Below are 24,144 nucleotides of genomic sequence, written 5' to 3'. Positions count from 1 at the left end.
ATTTTATTCTCCCACCTCTTCCTCTGTTCTACCTAAAAATTACAGTATATACAAAATCAACCTTCTCTTATTGTTATAAGTGATATTATAATGATATAGAAGAGTTCATATTTCCAAAACATTGTAGAAACATCTGTACAATTTGTATTCCCTGTAAAACCCTTATAGAAATATGTTGCCAATTTTGTGATTCTCATTTCCGATTGTTTCCCTTCTTATTCTAGTTATTAAATGGACAAAAAAGCCTCATTAAAAAGCCAATAAATTCTCCATTATTTCAACAAAGTTACATAAATAAAGTTTGTCATATCAATATGTTCAATACAAGATGGATATCCTAAGAAAATGTTATTTGAGCTGTTTTCTGACTTTTATTTTATATTTGAAGAACAACAATAATTGACTTAACTGTTAATATTGTGTTAACCTTTTTTTTTTCTAATTTTCTCAAAGGTGTTTAGTAATCTACCAGCTATTTAACAGCCAAAAAAGATTATAATAATACATGATTTCTTTTGTCAAGGCAGAAAATTCATTAAATGCTTTCATTCTTACCTAGAACCCCCATTCCCCAAAAAGTATAATAGGGTTTAGTGGAAAATGGATATTGAGGTTAAGATAAATCTTGGGTTCTGTCCTGGCCATACGCTACCTAGCAACGATACTGTCAGGAGGTCCTTTAATACCTTTGTTCCTCTGTTCTTTTCTTACACAATCACCATAATGACTAAACTGTTGGCGACACCAGGTTGCAAAAAAATCAACTAATAGATTTGACAAAATCAGAGGCACTTTCCCAAGAGTTAATAATCTTTTTGCAGTAAATGGCTTTTCTTTTTCTAATTACTGCAATTACAGTAATAAAGACTCATTACAGAAAATGCAGAAAAGGACGTCTCACCACATGAAGATAAACTCATTCTCTTGTATTTCTGTGTAATCTTATTTGTCCTTTGCCTGGCTTTTTGTCTGATTGTTAGTTTTGTGGGGGAACAGGCTGAGGTCCTGTTTCTGTTACTGTCCTGCAAGAGAATAATAATGTAAGCATTTTCAGATCTCCCTACCCATCAAGGTTGTCAATATCGCTATGTAATAAAATTTCTTCTGTTACCTTATCTTAAAACTGGTCTAAAAACCTATGTCATAGTTTTTGTCATATACCCATGAGAAAAGCAAAACTCATTGAGATATGGATGCTGCATGGTCATCAGAGGTAACCCAGTCTCTCAGCGTCTTGCTCACACATGAGCTCCTGAATGCAGATCTGTAGCTCCAGAAGATTTCAAATTACCACATTTTATGGACCTTCAGACTCATTCAAAAATAACCTAACCCTCAAATACCAAATTTGGGAGTGTGTGTGATGCTGCTTGGGCTGCCATAACAAAACACTACAGACTGGGTGGTGTAAACAACAGAAATTTATTTTCTCACAGTTCTGAGTATTCAAAGTCTGAGACAGAAGTGACAGTATGGTCAGTTTCTGGTGAGACTCCTTTAGGCATTCTTATGACCTCATTAATCTTAATTACTTCCTTAGAAACCCAAATACAAATACAGGCACACTGGGGACTAGGGCTTCAACATATGAATTTTGGGAAGGCACAAATATTCATCCATAATGGAAGCTAAGGATTTCCCATATACTATTTTTTTAACTTTGAATCCTAAGCATTGTTTTTGTTATAACACCATTGAAGACATCATTGTTATGTCTAATACACTCTAACAAGAGTATATATTTTAATTTATTTAGACATTTTGTCTCCCTACAATTGTGTATGTAATAAATTATAATGTTTTTATCCCTAAAAATATTAATGTAATGAAAATGTATGCCTAAAGTTTTTCCAGTATATGTTATTATTTCCTCAGGATTCCAAGAAGTTAAATTAATGAGGCATGGGTGTGAATTTATTAAGGGTATTAATATGGATTGGGTGGGTAATCTAACTTTAAAAGTGAGAAATCTACCTTCTGTTTTTGGATCCAGAAGGAGAATATTGCCTTTTGGTGGGGGGGAATGTGAGGCATTGTAATTAAGGGAAAAGTTTGAATGGGAATGAACGAGGACACTCGCTGCATGGGTAAAGTTGAGAGAGTAGTTGAAAGTATTAAAGAAAGCACTTACTTCTTAGTGGGTTTACTTATGGTTCTGGGAATGTCAAGTACATGAGCCAGACTCATGGCAGGAAAGAAATGGCAGATGATAATTAGTAATTTGAAAAGATCTTAATGAGGGTATATTTATAAAGAATTAAGAAGGGTTTAAAGAAACCAGCAAGAACTAATACAGTAGTACCCCAGTATAACTAACAGTTGGGAGCTATTACTTCTCCTGAATAGGAAATGTGAAGAAGCCATTCCTAGAACCAGAGAGTAGCTACATAGACAAGAACGCGGAACTAGGGTGAAATTGGGTAGTATATACTTAACATTTATAGGTGTACTTCAAAGGTTTCAATCAAGTACTTCCTTTTGTTCTTTAGGACCCCATTGGAGGGTTGCTTCTGGGTGAATCCATTATCATTCTAGTGGCATCATGTAACAAATCTTCTTTTGTTATAATACTAATGAATTTGGAACAACTGAGATCACTACATTGTTTTGCTTTGTCTTGTTTTGGTTTCCCCCCTGTATTCCTCAGAAGTTCATATACTGAACAATCCAATGCAGGTCTTTGTTCCCTTTGTTTTGTTTTCCCAGCAATGGCCTTATTCCTGGAGTTGCTGTTCCTGGCTGTTGTGCTGCTTCCATTCTTTCCTGCAAATGGACAGGTATGGTCGAGGTTGAACATATTTTCAGAACAATTGAAGCAACCTATAAATAGAAAACTCTTAGATCAATTTTCAAAAGTGAAAAGTGAGAGTCTGATACATCACAAAGTTCTCAGTGGTTGCTCAAGTACTTAACACAATTAAGTCTAAGGCTGTGGTGACCAATATTGTAGCCTCTAGCCACATGAGGGTATTGAACACTGGAAATATAGATGGTCAGAATTGAGATCTGCATAATTACATAGCAGAATTCAAGACTTGGTAAAAAAGGAAGGTAAAATATTTCATTAATAATTTTAATATTGATTGCATGATGAAAACATCATATTATGAATTTATTAGATAAATAAGAATATTATAAATATCAATTTAATATTTATTTTTTCTTTTTCAAAGTGTCCACCCAGAAATTAAAACTACTTTTGATGCTATCATTATATTTCTATTGATAGCAATGGTCTACAGGTTTAAAAGCTAATGAAACTCACCCTGTCCAAAGATCTTTTCTGATTTCCTTTTATTTAATTCATTACAAGGTGATCCTCACAGAAAATTAACAATATATTTATATAATCTCAAATTAGCAAAACTTCACATACGTCACCACATTTATTTTCATAGTCATGGTGTAAGAATAATTATACATGTTTTTTAAATTAAAAAAAAAGGAACTTTAGTAAAGAGATTAAGTATTTGGATTTTTTCATAGTCTTACAATGAGCATATAAAGAATAAGATGCTCTAATTATTTCTAATATGCTGCTCCACTTTAATAATCCTAAGAACAGGATCAACCATTCTCTTAAATGCTTGGTGGGTAGGTGTCTATAGCAGGTGTCTGTTTTCTGATCAGAAAAACTCTGGATGTGAAGTTTGGTCATTGCTCTCTGTTTCCACATTCTTCCTTAACTCTGAGCATGCAAGAATAGCTAAGACTCCACAGATCAGAGTTCAGACACTTGATCAAAACTCATGTGGCATTCAGAAATATAGTCATTATATTACTATAATTAATATTCAATCTGAAGACAATTTATTCATCACCTAGGTCTTCAAAAAGTTTGCTGCCTCTGTAATCTCTTTCCTAGAGATTTTTTAAAAGATTTTATTTATTTATTTGAGAGAGAGAGAGAGAGTGAGCACCAGTGAGGGGAGGATAGTGGGGGACAGAGAGAGAGGGAGAAGCAGATTCCCCACTGAGCAGAGAGCCCAGTTGCAGAGGAGATCAATCCCAGGACCCCGGGATCATGACCTGATCCAAAGGTAGATGCTTAACCAACTGAGCCACCCAGGTGCCCCCTAAAGATTTTTTCTCATGGTCCTTTCCAATCCCCTGTTATCTCTCTGGTCCATCTTTATTTATTTATAATAATTTTATTTATAAAATTATTTATAAAATTATTTAAAAGAGAGATATATTTTGCTCTTTTGCACTGCTAAATGTTTGCTAATCAGATTATCTCTATACCTTCTGCCCTGTATGGTTTTTTTCTGCACCTTCTCAATAGAAAACACTATTCATCCTTTATAACCTCAATGCAGACCATCTTTTGCAAAGCTTTCCTAGCCTGAATCAAGAATTGATCCTTTGTTTTTTTATATATCTATCAGAATCCACCTAACACTTCAGTTATCCTGTGGTATTGTAATCATTGTTGATGCCATATAGTCTACCAAAATAAGTTCCTTTTTTTAAGATTTTATTTAATCATTTGAGAGAGAGAGAGAGAGCAACAGTGCATGAGCAGGAGGGGCAGAGGGAGAGGGAGAAAGAATAGAAATATATTATTTAAGGGTAGATACCTTATTAAATCCATTTTATGCTCAACACTCTTCATATTTCCTGTCACCTAATAAAGCTTTCTTGAAACTCATTTAAAAACAACAAAGACATGTCTTCCGCAGGATTTGTATCTACAAAGCAAGATAGGGTAAGAAGGAGGAAATAATTACTTCTTTCTCAGGGACCAAATTTTGATGTGTTTTGAAATAAAATTCTATGAAGCAGGTTTTTGAGGGTCAACCGGAAATATCCAAGGATGTTATTTTATCTTTTAGTGTAAAGCAGAGGTGGGCCACTGCTGATATTTCACATGCACATACTTTCTAGCTTAGGAATTAGTAGCTGGCGATGTGCCAGATCTGTGAGTACAATGAAATTCACTAAAAAAAAAAAAGAAAGAAAGAAAAGAAAAGAAAAAAAGAAATTCACTATTGGTCCCTGTCCTTAGGAACATAGAAGCAAAGAGGAGAAATAGATGTGTAAATAAATAGTGGCAATAAACATGGTTAAACCTAAGTTTGCGCTATTTGGAGGCCTTTGAGGGAACTCAGTATTGGGAGAGGAGAGAATAACTTACCCTAACATGTCAGGGAAGATCAACAAAGGGCCCTGTTTTTTAAACTTAGACTTTAAACTCTTGGTCATGTTCATACAACGTAACACTCAAGTGTAATTTTAAGTTATCAAGTATCTTAGACCTGGTGGGAACAATTTCCACACTCTACTCCCTCCAGGCTAGACATCTCCCCCCACCACACACAAAATGATAAAATATACCAACAATTTCAGCAGTTGATTTAATACTTTATTCTGTTACTAAAAAGGAACAGAGACAGCAATGGCCTATTAACTGGATGATTCCGTTCCCTCTAAATGGCCTTGGAAATTTTTTCATATTGCAAAATTACCTTTTGAGTCACCCATGAAATCAGATAATAATAAAATAGATCATCATATCTACCGTAATTGGAAGAATAATTTTATGAGCACGGAATGCACTTTGAACCCGAACATCCCTTCCCTAAATACATTTTAAATACATTATTTCTCTAAATACAGACGATATCAGGTCAAAGTTTCCTTAAAGTCTAGGATGAATCTTGAGGTCTACTCTCATCCCACGTGCTGCAGCCTGATCGAATGTGAATGAATATGTCTTAATGTTTCTATTGTGTATCTTTATGGTTATAAAATATTATCACTCATATGGCTAGAAAGGGCACAGTAAGGATTCCCTTGAAACTAGCAATTGGCATCTGTGGCCTCCGAGGAGATTTTAATTTGTCATGCCATGAATTTCATCCACCTTCTCAAAGCTTCAAATGACTTCTTTCCTATTTGTTATAGCTTTGGTCAGGTTCACTGGCAATGCTTTAACAACTAATTTTGACTTGAATGCTTTCTAAAATGCTCTTTGTTCCCTGGAATGCACTTATTACTCTTAATTGCAATTTTAACAAACGTTAGAAAGATAACCCTAATTTTATCTCCCTTTAGGATCCATCCTTTGCAGCTTTGTTAACCACTCGAACGAAAGTCCAAAAAGAGATTGTTAATAAACACAATGAACTAAGGAAATCAGTTTCTCCACCTGCCAGCAACATGCTAAAGATGGTAAGAGGCAGTGATAAAGGCTAGTGGTGTGAACCAGCAGTAATAAGATCAGGCAGCTGGTAACTGGCATCTCTTACGAACTTTGTGCTGACAAAGTTTTACTTCCATTCTGTTATTTCATTTGAATTGTATTATGGTCAAGACAAAAAATAATTTTCCTTTATAATGGTTAAATAATCTGTCACGTTTACAGGCCTATTAAGTTGGGAAGGCAAAATTAGAAGACATCAAATGTGATGCCATTGCACTTTTTGTTCACTCTGTGTCCCAGTCTAAAATAAAGGCGTCCACTTTCCTTCAAAATCATTGCCATTTAGGGTAAATAATAGTCCACTTTCCAAGACACAATCCATAAATGCTAGATGTCTCCCATTTGAATAAAACGGGCTACAAGTGGAACTGGGAATAATCTAGGCTAGTTTATTACTATTGAAATATAATTTAAAGACTCCGCATACTGATGAGTACTTAGGCCAGCACTATTACTAAAAATCCTAGGTGTGGCTCCTGTGCTATCATAAATTGTCAGATACTGCAATGGATATTTCTGTCAGTAGACACATCATTTATGAACTTCTCTTCATGTGGAAATTGGCACTGGAGCAGATAAACACACACACGCGCGCACACACACACACACACACACCCCTAACAAAAAGATCTTATCATAACAATGACCATTAATGTATCTATAGAAGTTTTGAAGTGGTGCAAATCAACCTACCAGTCAGATTATAAAGGATATGTTTCATTGGAGTTGAATCTTTAAGTGTATTTTTTTTTTCTCGTGACGTTTAGGAATGGAGCAAAGAAGCAGCAGCAAATGCCCAAAAGTGGGCAAACAAGTGCACTTTAGAACACAGCTTGCCAGAGGCCCGAAAAACCAGTAAGTAAATGAGTAAATAATTGTTGAAAAAGTGAACAAATAAAATAATATTGGAAAATCAAATAGAATGGAACATTCTGGGGTGTTGTAAGAAGACTTAGTGAATAAATATTGCTTATACTGCTCTTTTTAAAAATCAAACTATCTGTAGAGGGAGAATTATAAGTATTTTGTCTTGTTGTCTGTTTACATTATGAAAATAAGTTCTGAAGCAATACTTCATTTGTTCCTCTCAACCAGCTCATGAATCAACAAGTCATGTATCATCATTTCTCCAGTTTCAAAGATTAGGGACATGGGAGAAATGACCTAGGAGTGCATCCTGAAGGTGTGTCATATACTGGAAAGTTAACCAGGCTTATTGATTTCTTTTTTTAATCTTTTATTTAAGTTCAATTTGATTAACACATAGTGTATTATTAGTTTCAGATGTAGAATTCAGTGATTCATCAGTTGCATAAAACACCCAGTGTAATTACTTCAAGTGTCCTCCTTAATTTCCATCACCCAGTTAGTTACCCCATCCCCCCCCCACCTCCCCTCCAGCAACCCTGAGTTTGTTTCCTATACTTAAGAGTCTCTTATGGTCTGTCTTCCTTTCTGTTTTCTTCTTATTTTATTTTCCTTCCCTTCCCCTATGTTTATCTGTTTTGTTTCTTAAATTCCACATATGAGTGATTTTATATATATATATATTTATATATATAAAATTACATATATAACATGATATATATATCTTTATAAAATGAAAAATATATATAATGGAATATTACTCAGCCATCGAAAAGAATGAAATCTTGCCATTTGCAATGACATGGATGGGACTAGAGGATATTATGCTAAGAGAAATAAGTCACTCAGAGAAAGACAGGCTTATTGATTTCTAATCCACTGCCCTTTTTGCATGTTGTGTAGCTATTTGGTGTTTAGATAGCTCTTTATTTTGTATTCATAAATATATCGAACTATGGGAATTGTTTCTGAATTTTGCTGTAAAGATACTTAAACTCTTAAAATCATCATGAATATTTTGTGTATATTCATTCATTTTTTACTTTTTGATGATAAATAGTCAAGTAGTTTGTGTAGTTTCTATAATGCATAGAATATATCACATGCAAAAAACTATAAAACTTTCAAGAAGTATAAAAACTATGAGAGAAAACTTCTATGCATAAGCTTGACATAAAAAGTTTATTTACATTATCAAGCATGATAGGCAAGCTGAATTTGAAAGGAGTCAATAATTACCTATAATTTCAGGAGAACTATTGTTATTTATATTGTTGATGTTAACATTATAAGGAAATTATGAGGAGAAATGATGAACTGCATTCAGTAGAAAATTAAAACGAATGGTTTTAAGAGCAAGTTGTGTTAGATTCTTAGTTTCTTTCCTTCCATAATAAAGAAGATATCCAAGAATATTTTATACCCTCTTTAATCAGCATGTAGACATTATATTTCAAGCCACCAAAGTGTAAATATTAAGTGAGAGTCAAAAAGATAGGCAAATGTTTCTAGGCTGCAAGGCATTTTGTTCTTCTTTTTTATTAATTTTATTGAAGCAACAATGTTTTCTTAAATTGTATTATAGTAAGAATACTTAACATGAGACCTACACTCTCGACCAATTTTTAAATATACTATACAATATTGTTGACTACAGCTACAATGTTGTACAGCATATATCTAGAACTTATTCACCTTGCTTACCTGGAATTCATTGATTAGTAAGTCCCCATTTCTCCTTTCCCCCATCTCCAGCCACCATCGTTGCATTGTTTGATTCTGTGAACTTGACTCTTTCAGATATTTCATATAAATGGGTATATTTTGCTTAGCATCACGTCCTCAAGTTTCACCCATGTTATCACATGTTGCAAAACTTCCTTCTTTTTTAAAAGATGAATGATATTCCAGTGTGTGTCTGTGTGTGTGTGTGTGTGTGTGTGTGTGTGTGTGTGTGTGTGTGTATCTCATCTTGTCATCCATCCGTCTGTCCATGGACGTTTAGATTGTTTTCAAATGTTGCCTATTCTGACTAGTGCTGCAATGAAAAAGACTGTGTTAATATCACTTCAAGATGCTGATTTCAATTCTTTTGGATAAATACTCAGAAGTGCTATTGACTGGATCATTTCATAGTTCTACTTTTAATTTTTTGAGGAACCTCCATACTGTTCTCCACAGCAGCTACACTATTTTTTCATTCTCACCAACAGTGTACATGATTCTGATTTCTTAACATCTTCACTATCACTTGTTTTGTTTTGTTTTATTCTGGTAATAGACATCGGAACTGGTGTAAAGTGATATCTCATTTTCTCTGATGATTAGTAATGTTGAGCACCTTTTCAGATACCTGTTGGTCATCTGTATGTCTTCTTTGGAAAAATGCCTGTTCGAATCCTCTGCCCATTTTTTGAGCAGAAGACACGAGCAGGCATTTTTCCAAAGAAGACCTACAGGTGGCCAGCAGTGACATGAAAATATGCTCAACATCAGTCATCATCAGGGAATTGCAAATCAAAACTGCACTGAGATATCACTTCACACCTGTCAGAATGGCTTAAAAAAAAAAAAGCACAATAACTGTTGGAGAGGATGTGGAGAAAAAGGAACCCTTGTGCACTGTTCATGGGAGTGCAAACTGATGCCACCACTGTGGAAGACAGTATGGAAGTTCTTCAAAAAGTTAAAAATAGAACTATCTTGAAATCCAGTAATTGTGCTACTGGGTATTTACCCAAAAACACTAATTCAAAGGGATACACGCACCTTTATGTTTATAGCAACATTATTTACAATAGCCAAATTATGGAAGCAGCCCACGTGTCCATTGATAGATGATTGGATAAAGATGGATGTACACACATGCATACATATGATGCAATATTATTCAGCCATAAAAAAAGAAATTTTGCCATTTGGAACAACATGGATGGAGGTAGAGTATATAATGCTAAGCAAAATCAATCAGAGAAAGACAAATACTATATGATTTCACTCAGATGTGGAATTTAAGAAACAAAACAAATGAGCAAAGGAAAAGAAAAGAGAGAGACAAACCAAGAAAATGACTCAACTATAGACAACAAACTGATGGTTACCAGAAGGGAAGAGGGTGGGAGGATGAGTGAAAAGGTGATGGCGATTAAGGAGTGCACTTGTTGTGATGAGCACAGGGTGATGTATAACATTGAGAATCACTATACTGTGCACTTGAAACTAATATAACACTGTATGTTAACTGGAGTGGAATTAAAATAAAATAAAATAAAATAAAACAAAATAAAATAAAGTAAGTAAAATGCTAAATAAAATGTGGTAAATAAAAAATAGAAAAAATAAAACAAAAAACGAATCTGCCCCCTTTTTAAAAGGGGTTAATTTTTGCTATTGGGTTGTATGAGTTCTTTATATACTTTGAAAATTAACTCCTTATTAATTCTATGCTATGTAAATGTTTTCACCCATTCATAGGTTGCCTTTTCACTCTATTGATTGTTTCTTTTGTTGTGCAGAAACTTTTTAGTTTTATTCAGTCCCACTTATTTATTTTTGCTTTTGTTGCTTATACTTTTAGTGCCCTATCCCAGAAAGAATTGCTAAGACCAATGTCAAAGAGGTTTTTCCTATATTTTCTTCAAAGAGGTTGATGGTTTCAGGTCCTACGTTTAAATCTTTAATCCTCTTTGAGTTAATTTTTGTGAGTGGTGTAAAATAGGGGTCTAAATTTACTCTTCTCCATGTGGCTCTTCAATTTTCTCACCACTGTTTATTGAAGAGAGTATTTTTTGCCCATTGAGAAGAATTAATATTGTTAAAATGTCCATGTTACCCAAAGCCATTTATATACCTGTTGACCAGTTATACATCTTCCTTGGAGAAATGTCTAATCAAGTTCACTGTGATCAGAAAAAAATCTGTAGTCAGTTCCTCAGGCAGCTCCCTGAAAAAGATGAATCTTTGGGCATTCCATCCAGCTCTTTCCCTACTCAGGAAGAGGGCTGAAGCTTGGGTTTTTTATCTGCTCACTCTGTGCTGAACTAGGAAGGGAAGCTATGGCAACTATGAACCCAAATCTCTATCTATTCTTATTTGCCCCATGTATCTAGATTATGCTGGATCTTATTAGCATTCTCAGAGAGGCAAGTCAGAAGCCAGTCTTTGGGGCAGCCTCTGGAAAATTTGTGGCATTGGATACCAGACCAAATCTGTCCCACTCCAGGGAGAAACAGGCAGCAGTGGTGTTAGTCAGCTTGCTCTGTGCTGAGCTGGGGAGAAGGGCCATGACATTTACCAATCCAAACTACCATCTCTGCTCTTCCCCTGGGGACAACACTGTGCAAAAACCTTCAGAGCTCCAACACTGACAAGACAGATGTCAGTTCTTTAGGCGGCCCTGGAGAAATTAGAGCACTGGGCACACCGATTAACTCTTTGCTTCCCCAGGAGAAAGCTGAGAACTAAGATTTTTCATTTGCTTGCTCTGTGCTGAGCCAAGGGGAGGAGATATGGTATCTACCAGCCCAAGCCACCATCTCCATTCTCCTCCAGATGGCTAGCCTGTGCCTGACTGTCAGAGCTCCAAGACTGCTAAAACAGAAGCCAGCCATCTGGGGAGTTTCCTTAGGGAAGGCTGGGTGCTGACCAACTCCTTTCCCCTGGGAGAAACTGAGGGCTAGCGGACCTCTTCCTGATCATATGGCAGGCACTGTGCTGAGGGTAGGCATTCTAGCAAAAGTGTCCCAGTTTCCCTACTGGCTTCAGTGAGTCTGGGTTCATATTCTCCCAGGGTCTAGGAGCTTTTCAATTAGCTTTGGATTTCCCATAAGGGCAATTTGTTTGGAAATTGTGGCTGAATCAGAGTGTTTGTTAGGGGAAGGAGAATCCAGGGCTTCTTTACTCCACCATCTTGCTGATGTCACCTTCTGCAAGGCTTTTCTTGCCTAATTCTCTGAAAAATATTTGGCCTTTTGACATTCTGATTTAATGATTAAGAGAGAATCCAAAAGCTTCGAAATCTGCCATCCCTCCTGATGTCAGTTGCCTGTTAATCGAGGCTCTTATAGACTGCCTGTAGAACTCTTTTTCCAAGTTCACACAAATCATAATCATAAATATTTAGACAGGGGGGCGCCTGGGTGGCTCAGTCATTAAGCGTCTGCCTTTGGCTCAGGGCGTGATCCTGGTGTTCTGGGATCGAGTCCTACATCAGTCTTCACCACTGGGAGCCTGCTTCTTCCTCTCCCACTCCCCCTGCTTGTGCTCCCTCTCTCACTGCCTGTCTCTCTCTCTGTGTCAAATAAATAAATAAAATCTTTAAAAATAAATAAATAAGTAAATATTTAGACAGGGTCCAATATCTGAAAAATCTCTGGTGAGGGTGAGTAAGAGGAAGAGAAAAAGAATAAAAGTTGGTCACTGCCTTTTGCAAATTTACAGTACAAAGCTGAGAGCGTAGGAGTCATTACAATGTGAAGAATTTAGCATGAAAAAGAATGCATCTCTGAAATTCCAGAGGATTTTTGAAGCATAAGATCTTAACTTGTGCAAAGTTTTGCATGTTGGTGCCAGCCTCAGCAACCTAAACAGATTTTTTTTTTTTAACGATTTATTTATTTTAGGGATGCCTGGGTAGCTTCTGCTCAGGTCATGATCCCAGGGTCCTGGGATCAAATCTGGCATCTGGCTCCCTACTCAGCGAGAAGCCTGCTTCTCCCTCTGCCTGCAGTTCCCCCTGCTTGTACGCTCTTTCTCACACACACACAAATAAATACATAAAATCTTTTAAAAAAAGATTTATTTATTTTAGAGAGAGAGATAGAGTGTGAGCAGGAGGAGGGGCAGAGGGAGGGAGAGAGAGACAGAGAGAGAATCCTCAAACAGACTCCCTGATGAGTGGGGAGACTGATGCAGGGCTTGATCTCAGGACCCTGAGATCATGACCTGAGCTGAAATCAAGAGTCAGACTCTTAACCCATTAAGTAACTCTGGTGTCCCTAGACAGATCTGTCTTCTATTCAGCTTTAGAGCTGAGAAGGACAGAAGCCTTTTTGTTATGTACTAAGAGTTACAAGTATAGGCCGTGTTTGAAGGGCAACATCCTTGTTCATATAATAGATTTCTTTTGCTGTTGCATGTTTTATCGTTTCCTCAAGAATATCCATTTCTCTTTAGGTACAAAATGTGGTGAGAATCTCTTTATGTCAAGTTACCCTGCTTCCTGGTCAGATGCAATCCAAAACTGGTATGAGGAGCACCATGATTTTGTCTACGGTGTGGGACCTAAGAGTTCTGATGCAGTTGTGGGACATTACACCCAGGTAAGACAAACAAATGAAAACACTTCTACCGCAAATGCTCTAATATGAAAGCATCTCTAAGTTACAACCAAGTCTAATGTTCAATTTGGGTAAGAGCCTGAATAGATGTAATAGTCGTGGCATTGGCTGGTACTTCTAGAGCTGTCATTTTTTTCCATCGCTTGCAAAACTCTTGGTAAGGAAACATACACTGTACTTTTTCAAACTTAGAAATGGATAAAACAGTGAAGGTACATTAAGATATAATATTTTAAAATGTGTGATTTTCTTCAATAATTGAGGGAAATATTTTCAAAAGGAACTTGGCTACAAACTATCATAGTAACGTTTTTTTCAGTTTTACATTTGCTATTACTATTTTCGTTCAATATTTTCCCTCTTCCTTAAAGTACTCTCATATATTCCTTTTTGGAATTGTAGGTTGTTTGGTACTCTTCTTATCATGTTGGATGTGGAATTGCCTATTGCCCCAATCAACAGAGTCTAAAATACTACTATGTTTGCCAATATTGTCCTGCGTAAGTATATAGAGTTCCATGCAATAATCCTACATGCAATTAAATATTTAAAAAATTCTTGTATAGTAAACAAAGCAGAATATAAAACATTTCAGTAACGAAAAGGAATAAATCCTTTTTTCATTTTTTTAAACTGATGCACAGTTCATACACTACGTCATATTAGTTTTAGGTGTATGACACAGCAACGGGTCTATACTTTACGCTATGCTCGCCACAAATGTAGCTATCAACAGTCACCATACAACGCTATTATCACTATTACAATACTATTGACTATAGTCCCTACACTTACTTTTTACCCCCTTGACTTATTTATTCCATAACTGGAAGCCTGTACTTCCCACTCCCCTTCAACTATTTTACCATTCCCCCTATCGCTGCCCATCGCTGCCCTTCTGTCAAACATCAGTTTGCTCTTGTACTTATGGTCTGTTTCTGCTTTTTATTTTTTATTATTATTATTTTGTTTTTTAGAATCCCCAGGTAAGTGAAATCATATGGTATCTGTCTTTCTCTAGCTTATTTCACTGAGCATAATACCCTCTAGGTCTATCCAGAAAGAACAAAGTTTTGGAAATGCCTTTTAAATTGAGATACATTCAAATTTATCAGGGAAGAGACCAGGTTCTCAATCCCAAGTATAAAATCAGAAACTCTCTTTCCTCAGCTACAAAGTGACATCTTTTCTCTCAGCCGCCTTTCCCTTGGGCTCACAGATATTCTGTGAGCATGGCTAGCGCGGATTGCTCTAGATTTAATATCATCCGTTCTCATCAACTTCACACTTTAGCAGGACGGCAGCTTGATGGTTAAGCAAGGGATGGTGGTGGGATGGCAAGTAGGGGATGGCAGATAGTGATTTCAGCTCTTCCTGCTAAAATGTTCCTTGCCCTGCTTATCTAAAAAAATACCTACATTATTACCATCACAGATAGCCTTACCTTTGCGTCTTAAAGGTTTTTCAAGAGATCTGTAATGTGCTTCAGAGTCCAGAAAAGAAGAACATCTTCAGTCTTTGTTTTTCAGAAGTTTTCACAAAATCTCCATAACGAACCATGGTTTAAGGTCTTGACCTGTAGCAGGAAATATGTCCTTTCATCAAGGATTATATTTGCACTTACCCACAAAACCCTTTTAAGCATCCCTACTCTTAAAAACACTCACCAAAAACTACTTTAAAATCATTACCCTCATCTTTTTAAAAAGATTTTATCTATTTATTTGAGAGAGAGAGCGAGAGAGTGAGAAAGAGAAGGGAGGAGGGACAGAGGGAGAGGAACAAGCAGACTCCTGACTGAGCAGGGAGCCCAACGTGGGGCTTCATCCCTGGGCACTGGAATCATGACCCGAGCTAAAGGCAGATACTTAATCAACTGAGCCACCCAGGTGCCCCAAATCATTACCTCCATCTTAAAGCCAAAATTGCCCAGGGACTTTACCTTCCCTAGTTCATATTATAAAAATTATTATTTTTTTAGATATAAAATTAGATATAAAATTTCTCTCCCAGGAACTTGTGCTGTCTCTCTAAGGGATATGTTTTATCACTAGCCAGCTCCTTGGGGTACACTACTTTAGCCATTTGACCTAGTATTTTGAGGGAGAAAGAATGTTGTCATGTGGAAATGTACTCTGAATATTTTAGACCCTATTAATCCTATTTCAATTGTTAGGGCTGTGAAATTATGGTCAAGGAAGTAAGTGAATGTGTAAGTTATTTTCTTTATATTGATATCTGAGTACATTTTGGGAATTTTAGTTTTTCGGTTATTTGACATGATGAAAAACATTGACCAAATATTCAGGTATATATGGTGATAGATGCTACCCTGGGAGCATAAACTAAACTGAAAAATGAAAAACATTTGACATTTTGTATTTCAAATTTCAGTGGTAATCTTCTTAGCAAGATACATACACCTTACCTAAAAGGAAAATCTTGTGCCAGCTGCCCTCATCACTGTGACAATGGACTATGCAGTAAGTTTGAAGTCATTAATTTGCTTGTATATATAATAAAATGACCTGACTTTTTTTTCTTTATGGGTATCTTTTATTTTTTTAATTATTTGTTTAAATTCAATTTAATTGACATATATTTTGTTATTAGCTTCAGGCGTAGAATTTAGCGATTCATCAGTTGCATATAACACCAGGCGCTCATTACATCAAGTGCCCTCCTTAACGCTCATCACCTAGTTACCCCATACCCACACCCACCTCCCCTCCAGCAACCCTCAGTTTGTTTCCTAGAGTTCAGCATCTCTTATGGTTTGCCTCCCTCTCTGTTTTCAACTTTTTTTATTTTTCCTTCCTTTCCCCTCTGTTCACCTGATTTGTTTGTTAAATTCCACATATGAGTGAAATCTATGGTGTTTGTCTTTCTTTGACTTATCTCACTTAGTATCAATACCCTCTAGTTCCAACCATGTTGTTGCAAATGAAAAGATTTCATTCTTTTTGATGGCTGAGTAACATTCTAATACATAGATATATATAGATATATATCTATAGATAGATAGATAGATCACATCTTTTTTTTTTTTTAAGATTTTATTTATTTATTTATTCAACAGAGATAGAGACAGCCAGCGAGAGAGGGAACACAAGCAGGGGGAGTGGGAGAGGAAGAAGCAGGCTCATAGCAGAGGAGCCTGATGTGGGGCTCGATCCCATAACACCGGGATCACGCCCTGAGCCGAAGGCAGACGCCCAACCGCTGTGCCACCCAGGCGCCCCAGATCACATCTTCTTTATCAGTTCATCTGTCGATGGACATCTGGGCTCTTTCCATAGTTTGGCTATTGTGGATATTGCTGCTATAAACATTGGGGTGCATGTGTCCCATCAAATCACTATGTTTGTATTCTTTGGATAAATGCCTAGTAATGCAATTGCTGGGTCATAGGGTAGCTCTATTTTTAACTTTTTGAGGAACCTCCATAATGTTTTCCAGAGTGGCTCCACCAGTTTGCATTCCCACCAACAGTATAGGAGGGTTCTTTTTCCACATCCTCACCAACATCTTCTATTTCCTGAGTTGTTCATTCTAGTCATTCTGACCTGTGTGAGGTGGTATCTCATTGTAGCTCTGATTTGTATTTCACTGATGCCAAGTGATGTGGAACATTTTTTTCATAGGTCGGTTGGCCATTTCTATCTCTTCTTTGGGGAAATGTCTGTTCATGTGTTCCATCATTTTTTTGACTGGATTTTTTGGTTTTGAGGTGTTGAGTTTGATAAATTCTTTATAGACTTTGATACTAGCCTTTTATCTGATAAGACATTTGCAAATATCTTCTCCCATTTCATAGGTTGCCTTTTAGTTTTGCTGACTGTTTCCTTTGCTGTGCAAAAGCTTTTTATCTTGATGAAGTCCCAATAGTTCATTTTTGCCTTTGTTCCTTTTGCCTTTGGGGATGTGTTTAGCAGGAAGTTGCTGTGGCCAAGGTCTAAGAGGTTGTTCCCTATGTTCTCCTCTAGGATTTCGATGGATTCCTGTCTCACAATTAGGTCTTTCATCCATTTTGAATTTATTTTTGTGTATGGTATAAGAAAGTGGTCCAATTTCATTCTTCTGCATGTGAATATTAAATTTTCCCAATACCATTTTTTAAAGAGACTGTCTTTTTTCCATTGGGTATTCTTTCCTGCTTTGTTGAAGATTAGTTGACCATGGAGTTGAGGGTCCATTTCTGGGGTCCCTATTCTGTTCCATTGATCTATGTGTTTGTTTTTGTGCCAATACCATACTGTCTTGATGATTACAGCTTTGTAATAGAGCTTGAAGTCTGGCACTGTGGTGCCACCAGCTTTGGTTTTCTTTTTCAACATTATTTTAGCTATTTGGGGTCTTTCCTCATTCCATACAAACTTTAGGATTATTTGTTCCAGCTCTGTGAACAATGTTGATGGCATTTTTATAAGGATTGCATTGAAAGTGTAGATTGCTTTGGGTAGTATAGACATTTTAATAATATTTGTTCTTCCAATTCATGAACATGGATTGTTTTTCTATGTTTTTGTGTCTTCCTCAATTTCTTTCATCATCATTCTATAGTTTTCAGAGTACAGAGCCCTTATCTTTTTGGTTAGGCTTATTCCTAGATATCTTATGGGCTTTTGGTCCAATTGTAAATGGGTGAATTCCGTGATTTCTCTTTCTTCTGCCTCATTGTTAGTGTTTAGAAATAGGACTGACTTCTGTGCATTGATTTTATATCCTGCCACTTTGCTGAATTCCTGTATCGGTTCTATCAATTTTTTGGTGGAGTCTTTTGGGTTTTCTACATAGAGCATCTCCTGATGAACATGGATGAAAAATTCTCACCAAGACACTAGCTAATAGCATCCAACAGTACATTAAAAAGATTATTCACCACAACCAAGCGGGATTTATTCCTTGGCTGCAAGGGTGGTTCAACATCTACACATCAATTGATGTGATACACCGCATTAATAAAAGATATATATATGATCCTCTCAGTAGATGTAGAAAAAGCATTTGACAAAATACAGCATCATTTCTTGATAACAATTCTCTGCAGTGTAAGGATAGAAGGATCAAACCTCAACATCATAAAAGCCATAGACTCCTTTTTTGTTTTTTGAAGAATTAGGAAATCTTCTGATTGTAACCAACTTAAACAATGCCTTCATGCAAAAGACAAAATAGAAGTATCCAATAGAGTGTGTTTAATAAAAAATTTTACATATTATCTATGTATTATTTGCAATGAAAACCCCATTACCATGTGTAAACTAAAGAAACATACCATCAATGTATGTGGACTTGTTACATATTGGCATATATAAAAATGTTTCTGTGGAAATAATTCATTGTAATTAAATATTTTTTTCTATCAAAGTTAATGCAATTACATCAAAAGTAGCATTTTATAAAGAGAAAATATGTACAAAATATAAAGGAGTGAGAACGCAGGCACATTTCGGTTCAGACACCAAACAATCTTTATATATCAATGAGTTCATCATACTAAATTCTTCATTTTCCCCATAGTATGATTAGAATAATCAAGTTTAATTTAATTACCACTCGCATTTATGTTTGCTAGTAATTTTTACATACTTTTAAAATGTCAATCAAATCTGAATATAACATTATTAGCTCAGAGAAGTCTCAAAATATTTTAGCAAAAGGATTAGATTTAGTTGATATTTCTGTTTAGTTGGGATATGTTATTAAAATTATTATGAACAGTACAGCTAACCCACTAACTGAGATTTTTACCTTCCAAATGCATTCACCAGATTGAACTGTAGCATTCTTTCTGGGTGAATTGCATACCTCTAATTTGAATATTGAATGATATCAAAGCTATACATTCATTAAAGAAGAAAATATTAACTCCTCTGCTGAATACTATTTATTAAGGGGTTTGGAATTTATCCTGTTAGCAATAAGCAGCCAATTGAAAGATTTTTTAAACAGAAGAGTGATGAGATCAGAGTTGTGTTTTATAAAGATCTGGCAGTAGTATGGAGAAACAAGTGGATGGAAGCCAGCTTGGAAACTGTTGAAAACATGAGTTTGAAAAACAAATAGATGTTTTTACTGCATTTGGACGAAATAAATGATGATAAATGGACAGTAATGAGCAATAGGAAGGAAGTAGTAAAACCATTGTCTGTTACTTGCACACTTGGTAAGTGCCGATAAAAAGTAGAGAGCAGTGAGTTTATGTTGATTCCCAGTTCCTGGTTTGAATTATTTAGTAGTTAGAGTTTCATTTCTCTGATACTTGGGGAACTGAGTTGGGAGTTGAGGAGCAACTCCAAAGAAATGCCACACTTGGAGGTAGAATGATGAATTTAGTTTGAGAATTATTAAGTTTGTGGCCACTGAGGAACTTCAAAGTGGAAATGTCTGATAATCATAGTGAAATTCCCTCCTGTTTTTACATCCACATCTTCTCATAATGATTTCTTACCCTTGAAAGAAAGACTAGTGGCACTAGAGTCTAATATAACTAGAGTCTAATATAACTTTTTGCAATAATGGAAATGTTCAATATTTGCACTGTCCTGTAGAGTAGCCAGATAGACTATAGACAGATTGGTTATTGAGCACTTGGAATGTAACAAGAATCATCGATGACCTGAAAATTTATTTTTTTAATGTTATGTAATTTTAATTAATTTAAGTTTAAATTTAAACAACCACGTGGCTAGAGGCTATAATTTTGGACAGCGTAATTGTAGAGAGACTCATTTAAGTTTATTGTACTTTTATTTTCTGAGGGAAGAGAATAGGTCGATTCATTTTAGAAATATTCCAAAAAGCTCAAATTTTAAGTGATGAATTAATGTGTCCCTTTGTATCACAGCGTGATACCAACTTGTTTGCTCAATTGTCTTCTCCCCACTTACATTGAATTTATTGCTTGCATTGCTGCTATGGAGGAAAATGATAATGAACTGACTAATTTCTTTGTTTTTATTCCAGCCAATAGGTGTGAAAAGATAGATGACTATTCTAACTGTAATGTTTTGAAGAAAGACTATACCTGTGACCATAATTTTGTCAAGAAAAATTGCAAGGCTTCCTGCGAATGTGAAGGCAAAATTTATTAAATGCCCAATACAGACTGAGCAGGGCTAAGTGAAGGAGGACCACATCATCTACTTAGATTTGACATTAGCACAGATGTTGTAAGCATGTTAGCTTCACATTTTATTCCAAATAATGAGTCTTTTTCTCTTGGGTCTATTTTTATTTTACAGAAGTCTCTTTCATACAAAGGATTAAAAAATAACATAATCCATGATTATCTGTCGCTCATGTAAAAATCATGAGCAATAAGGAAATTCTGAGAAAACATTACAAACCCGAAGAGACTAAGAAAACATGAGAACTAAATGGAATGTGGTCTCCTGGATCAGATCCTTGAACAGAAAAAGTTCAGTAGTGGAAAAAGTGGTGAAATATGAATAGAGTCTGAATTGTTTTTGATAGTAACATCCATTTCTTAGTCTTGACAAATGTACCAGAGTAATGCAAGATGATAGCATTAGGGGAAACTGAAGCTGGGTGAAAGGGATATGGGAATTCTCTGTACTATCTTAGCAACATTTCTGTAAATTTAAAAATACTCTGAAATAAAAGAAGCATTTAAAAAAACAACAACATCTTTTTTTCTTGGTTTTATAATGCTTGGAAATTTTTTCTCCTGATTATCTGGGAATTCTTTCTCAGCCACTCCCCCACCCAGTTTCAATTCCTCTATTCCATTGCTAAATGTTTGATTTTATTTTTTTTATGGATCTTTCAGATATACCAATAAGTTGGACTGTCATATTTGACTCACATCGTTATCCAGTGTCAAGATCCACAAATTATTTTAAGGACAGGTATAGTCATGGGGTAAAGGGGAAGCAGGAAAAGGTTCAAGACCACCAATGCAGCTCCTGGACGTTATTTTTGTAGCACATTTCTTAACCTCTAAAGAGAAAGACTTCTTAATTAGTCTACTTTCAAAACGTTTCCGTAGACTTCTCAAATACTTAATAATATTCATACTCTTAAGCTGATCTGTAAGAAGTTGAATGATATTTTTTATAATCTCCTTTCTAATCTCACTTCATTCCACTCTCTTTTATTTCTTATACTCCAATAATGATTGATGATCTTATTAAATTCTCTCAAGTTCCTCAAGATTTTCCTTACCAAAGGGCATTTGTGTTTGCTATTAGCTCTGTCTGGAAGAGTCATCCTTCTACTATTTGCTAGAATAACTCCTTCACATTAAATGCTCTTTTATCCAAGAGATTCCTTTAAGCATTTAATCTGAAGAGCTCCCCCATTCTCTCTCATAGCTTCTTGTATTTTCTTTCATAATAATCTTTACAATGTAATGCAATTCATTCCTGCATTCGACAAATATTTATTGAAAAATGTCTCAGGTATTTAATTAGGGGCTTTGTAATAGGGTGATTAATAATAGAGACCAAGTTCTGAACTTCATGGAGTTCACACTTTCATTGAGGAAATAGGAAGGAAGTTATTTTGCGAATAAATACTTAAGATAATATTGGAAGCAGTAAGTGCTATGAACTAAAATGGGCAACAGAAGAGAGAATAATGAGGAAAGACTGGGAAAATGTTAATAGGAGTGTCAGGTACATCCTCTCTAAGGATGGATTAGAATCACAATAGAAGTTAAGAGAACAATGGATAAGAGGATTTAATGGAGAAAACAGAGAATAGTGAGTACAAAATTGTTAGGGTAGGAATAAAGTTGACATATTTGAGGAAAGGCAAGAAGCATAGAATGGTTGGAGCAGAACAAGCAAGGTAAAGATCATTTTGAAAGTGGGCCAGAGAGTTAGGCAGAAACTTGGTCATATGGTGTGCTCTAGGGCACATAAAGAATTAGTATGTTGTGGTAAGTAGGATAACAAGCCATGAGAATATATTGAAGAAGATAGTGATGAGGTATAAACTGTAAGAGAACAAGAGTGCCAGCAAGAAACCGGTTAAAAGACTATTGACTAGAAGAGAGATTGAGTTAAATTTCACTAGATTATGGATGTACCTTAAATCTATAAAGCATATCTTGCAATTTCAGGATAGTATTTGTTTATGTCATGACAGAAAACAGGAGAACTATTTCCCAACTCAGGATAGCATTAAATTATGCCATAGCAAGACAAAGATATCACAAGAAAAGAAAACTACAGACTATTATTTCTCATGAACATAGATGCAACATATAAAAACAATTACATACCATGATCAAGTGAGGTTATCACAGGAATGAAATGTTTCAATATTCAAAAATCAATTAATGTCATGTACCATATCAAAATAAATATATCATGTGATCATCACAAAAGATACGTAAAAATGCACTTGACAAAATTCAACAGAATCCCGTCTCAGGGATAAAGCAAAACTATCAGTTTGCACCATTTTGTTCCCATTTTAAGTGTACTGCCAATGCAGTAAAAGAAAAGAGAAGAAAATAAAAGCATTTAGAGTGGAAAAGGGCACCGGGTAGGTTTTCAGAGACCTAGATTCCAATCTTGCTCCCCACTGGATGGCCTGCATGTAACCCCAGGGGGGAAGATGGCAGAGTAGGAGGAGCCTAAGCTTGGCTTACCCCACAGATACAAATAGATAATACTCCCCTCAGTGTAAATGACCCAGAAAATGATCCAAAGATTGGCAGAACAGACCACAACTAAAGAAGAGGCCACATCAAAGAATGTAAGACATGTGAAGACATGGTCTGTGAATGAAATGGGCCATGGCTGGCCACAAAGGAGAGGGAGCCAGCAGCATGAAAAAAGGCAAAAAACAGATTTCACACTGGGGAGGCCATGAATAGGGAGGACAAATCCCACTACATTTGCCTTTGAAATCTATAGGGGCTGAATTTCATGAATTCTTACAACTAGTGGAACTTAAAGTGTGGAGTTTAAAAATCAGTGGGTTCTGGCTCTGGTGGAGCCTGAGGCAGGAAGCTGAGTTTTTGGCCTTAAAGAGACAGTGCAACAAACAGCCCATGCAGATACAGCATGGAACCATCAGTTTTGCTGGACCTCAGTCCCCACTACGGTGAGGACAGGTCTCTTTTCACAAGCATACCACTACTCACCTTGTTAAAACACACCTCACCCTTTCTGGGGACAAAATACTGCCCATAATAGCCAAAGAAGATCTCTGTGGACAACTGGACTGAAGGAAATGAACCAAGACTCAACAGCAGAGCACATGCAACACACATGGGAGACACTCCCTGAGGCACCAGGCCTTGGGGGACAGGGGACACTGCAATGCAGAGATCTCTTCTTCATAAGGCTATTATTGTCTAGAGCAAGAGAAGTAACTAACTTTCCTAACACAGAGAAACAGACACAGAGAGTTGGACAAAATGAGGACACACAGAAATAAGTCCCAAATGAAGGGAACAGGACCAAACCACAGCAAGAGACCTGAGCAAAACAGATATAGATAATATGCCTGATGGAGAATTTAAAGTAATAATCATAAAAATACTCACTAGGCTTGAGAAAAGTGTAGAGAGCATCAGTGAGACCCTTAACACAGAGATAAAAAGAACCAATCAGAGATCAAGAACACAATAAATGAAATTAAAAGTATGTGTGATGGAAAAAATAGCAGGATAGATGAAGCAGATGAACAAATTAATAAACTGAAAGACAGAGTAGTGGAAAGTAACCAAGACAGGCAAAGAAAAGGAAAGAA

At 36.0% G+C, this 24,144-nt stretch overlaps 1 protein-coding gene across 1 annotated transcript; it reads left to right on the top strand.

Moving 5' to 3' along the window:
* The first annotated feature begins 2,699 nt into the window (after nt 1-2,699).
* Nucleotides 2,700-20,630, top strand: LOC113261019 (cysteine-rich secretory protein 2-like). Its single transcript, XM_026506949.4, has 7 exons — nt 2,700-2,777; nt 6,058-6,174; nt 6,973-7,060; nt 13,247-13,392; nt 13,813-13,910; nt 15,805-15,893; nt 20,380-20,630. Exons 1-7 carry the CDS (start codon nt 2,709-2,711, stop codon nt 20,505-20,507), a joined length of 735 nt encoding a protein of 244 aa, XP_026362734.1. The 5' UTR covers nt 2,700-2,708; the 3' UTR covers nt 20,508-20,630.
* Nucleotides 20,631-24,144: the final 3,514 nt, after the last annotated feature.

The sequence above is a fragment of the Ursus arctos genome, unplaced genomic scaffold, assembly GCF_023065955.2.
Source record: "Ursus arctos isolate Adak ecotype North America unplaced genomic scaffold, UrsArc2.0 scaffold_29, whole genome shotgun sequence".
In the NCBI taxonomy this organism is placed as follows: Eukaryota; Metazoa; Chordata; class Mammalia; order Carnivora; family Ursidae; genus Ursus; species Ursus arctos.
The sequence above is the reverse complement of the archived record's forward strand: the minus strand, read 5'-3'. Positions and strand labels throughout refer to the sequence as shown.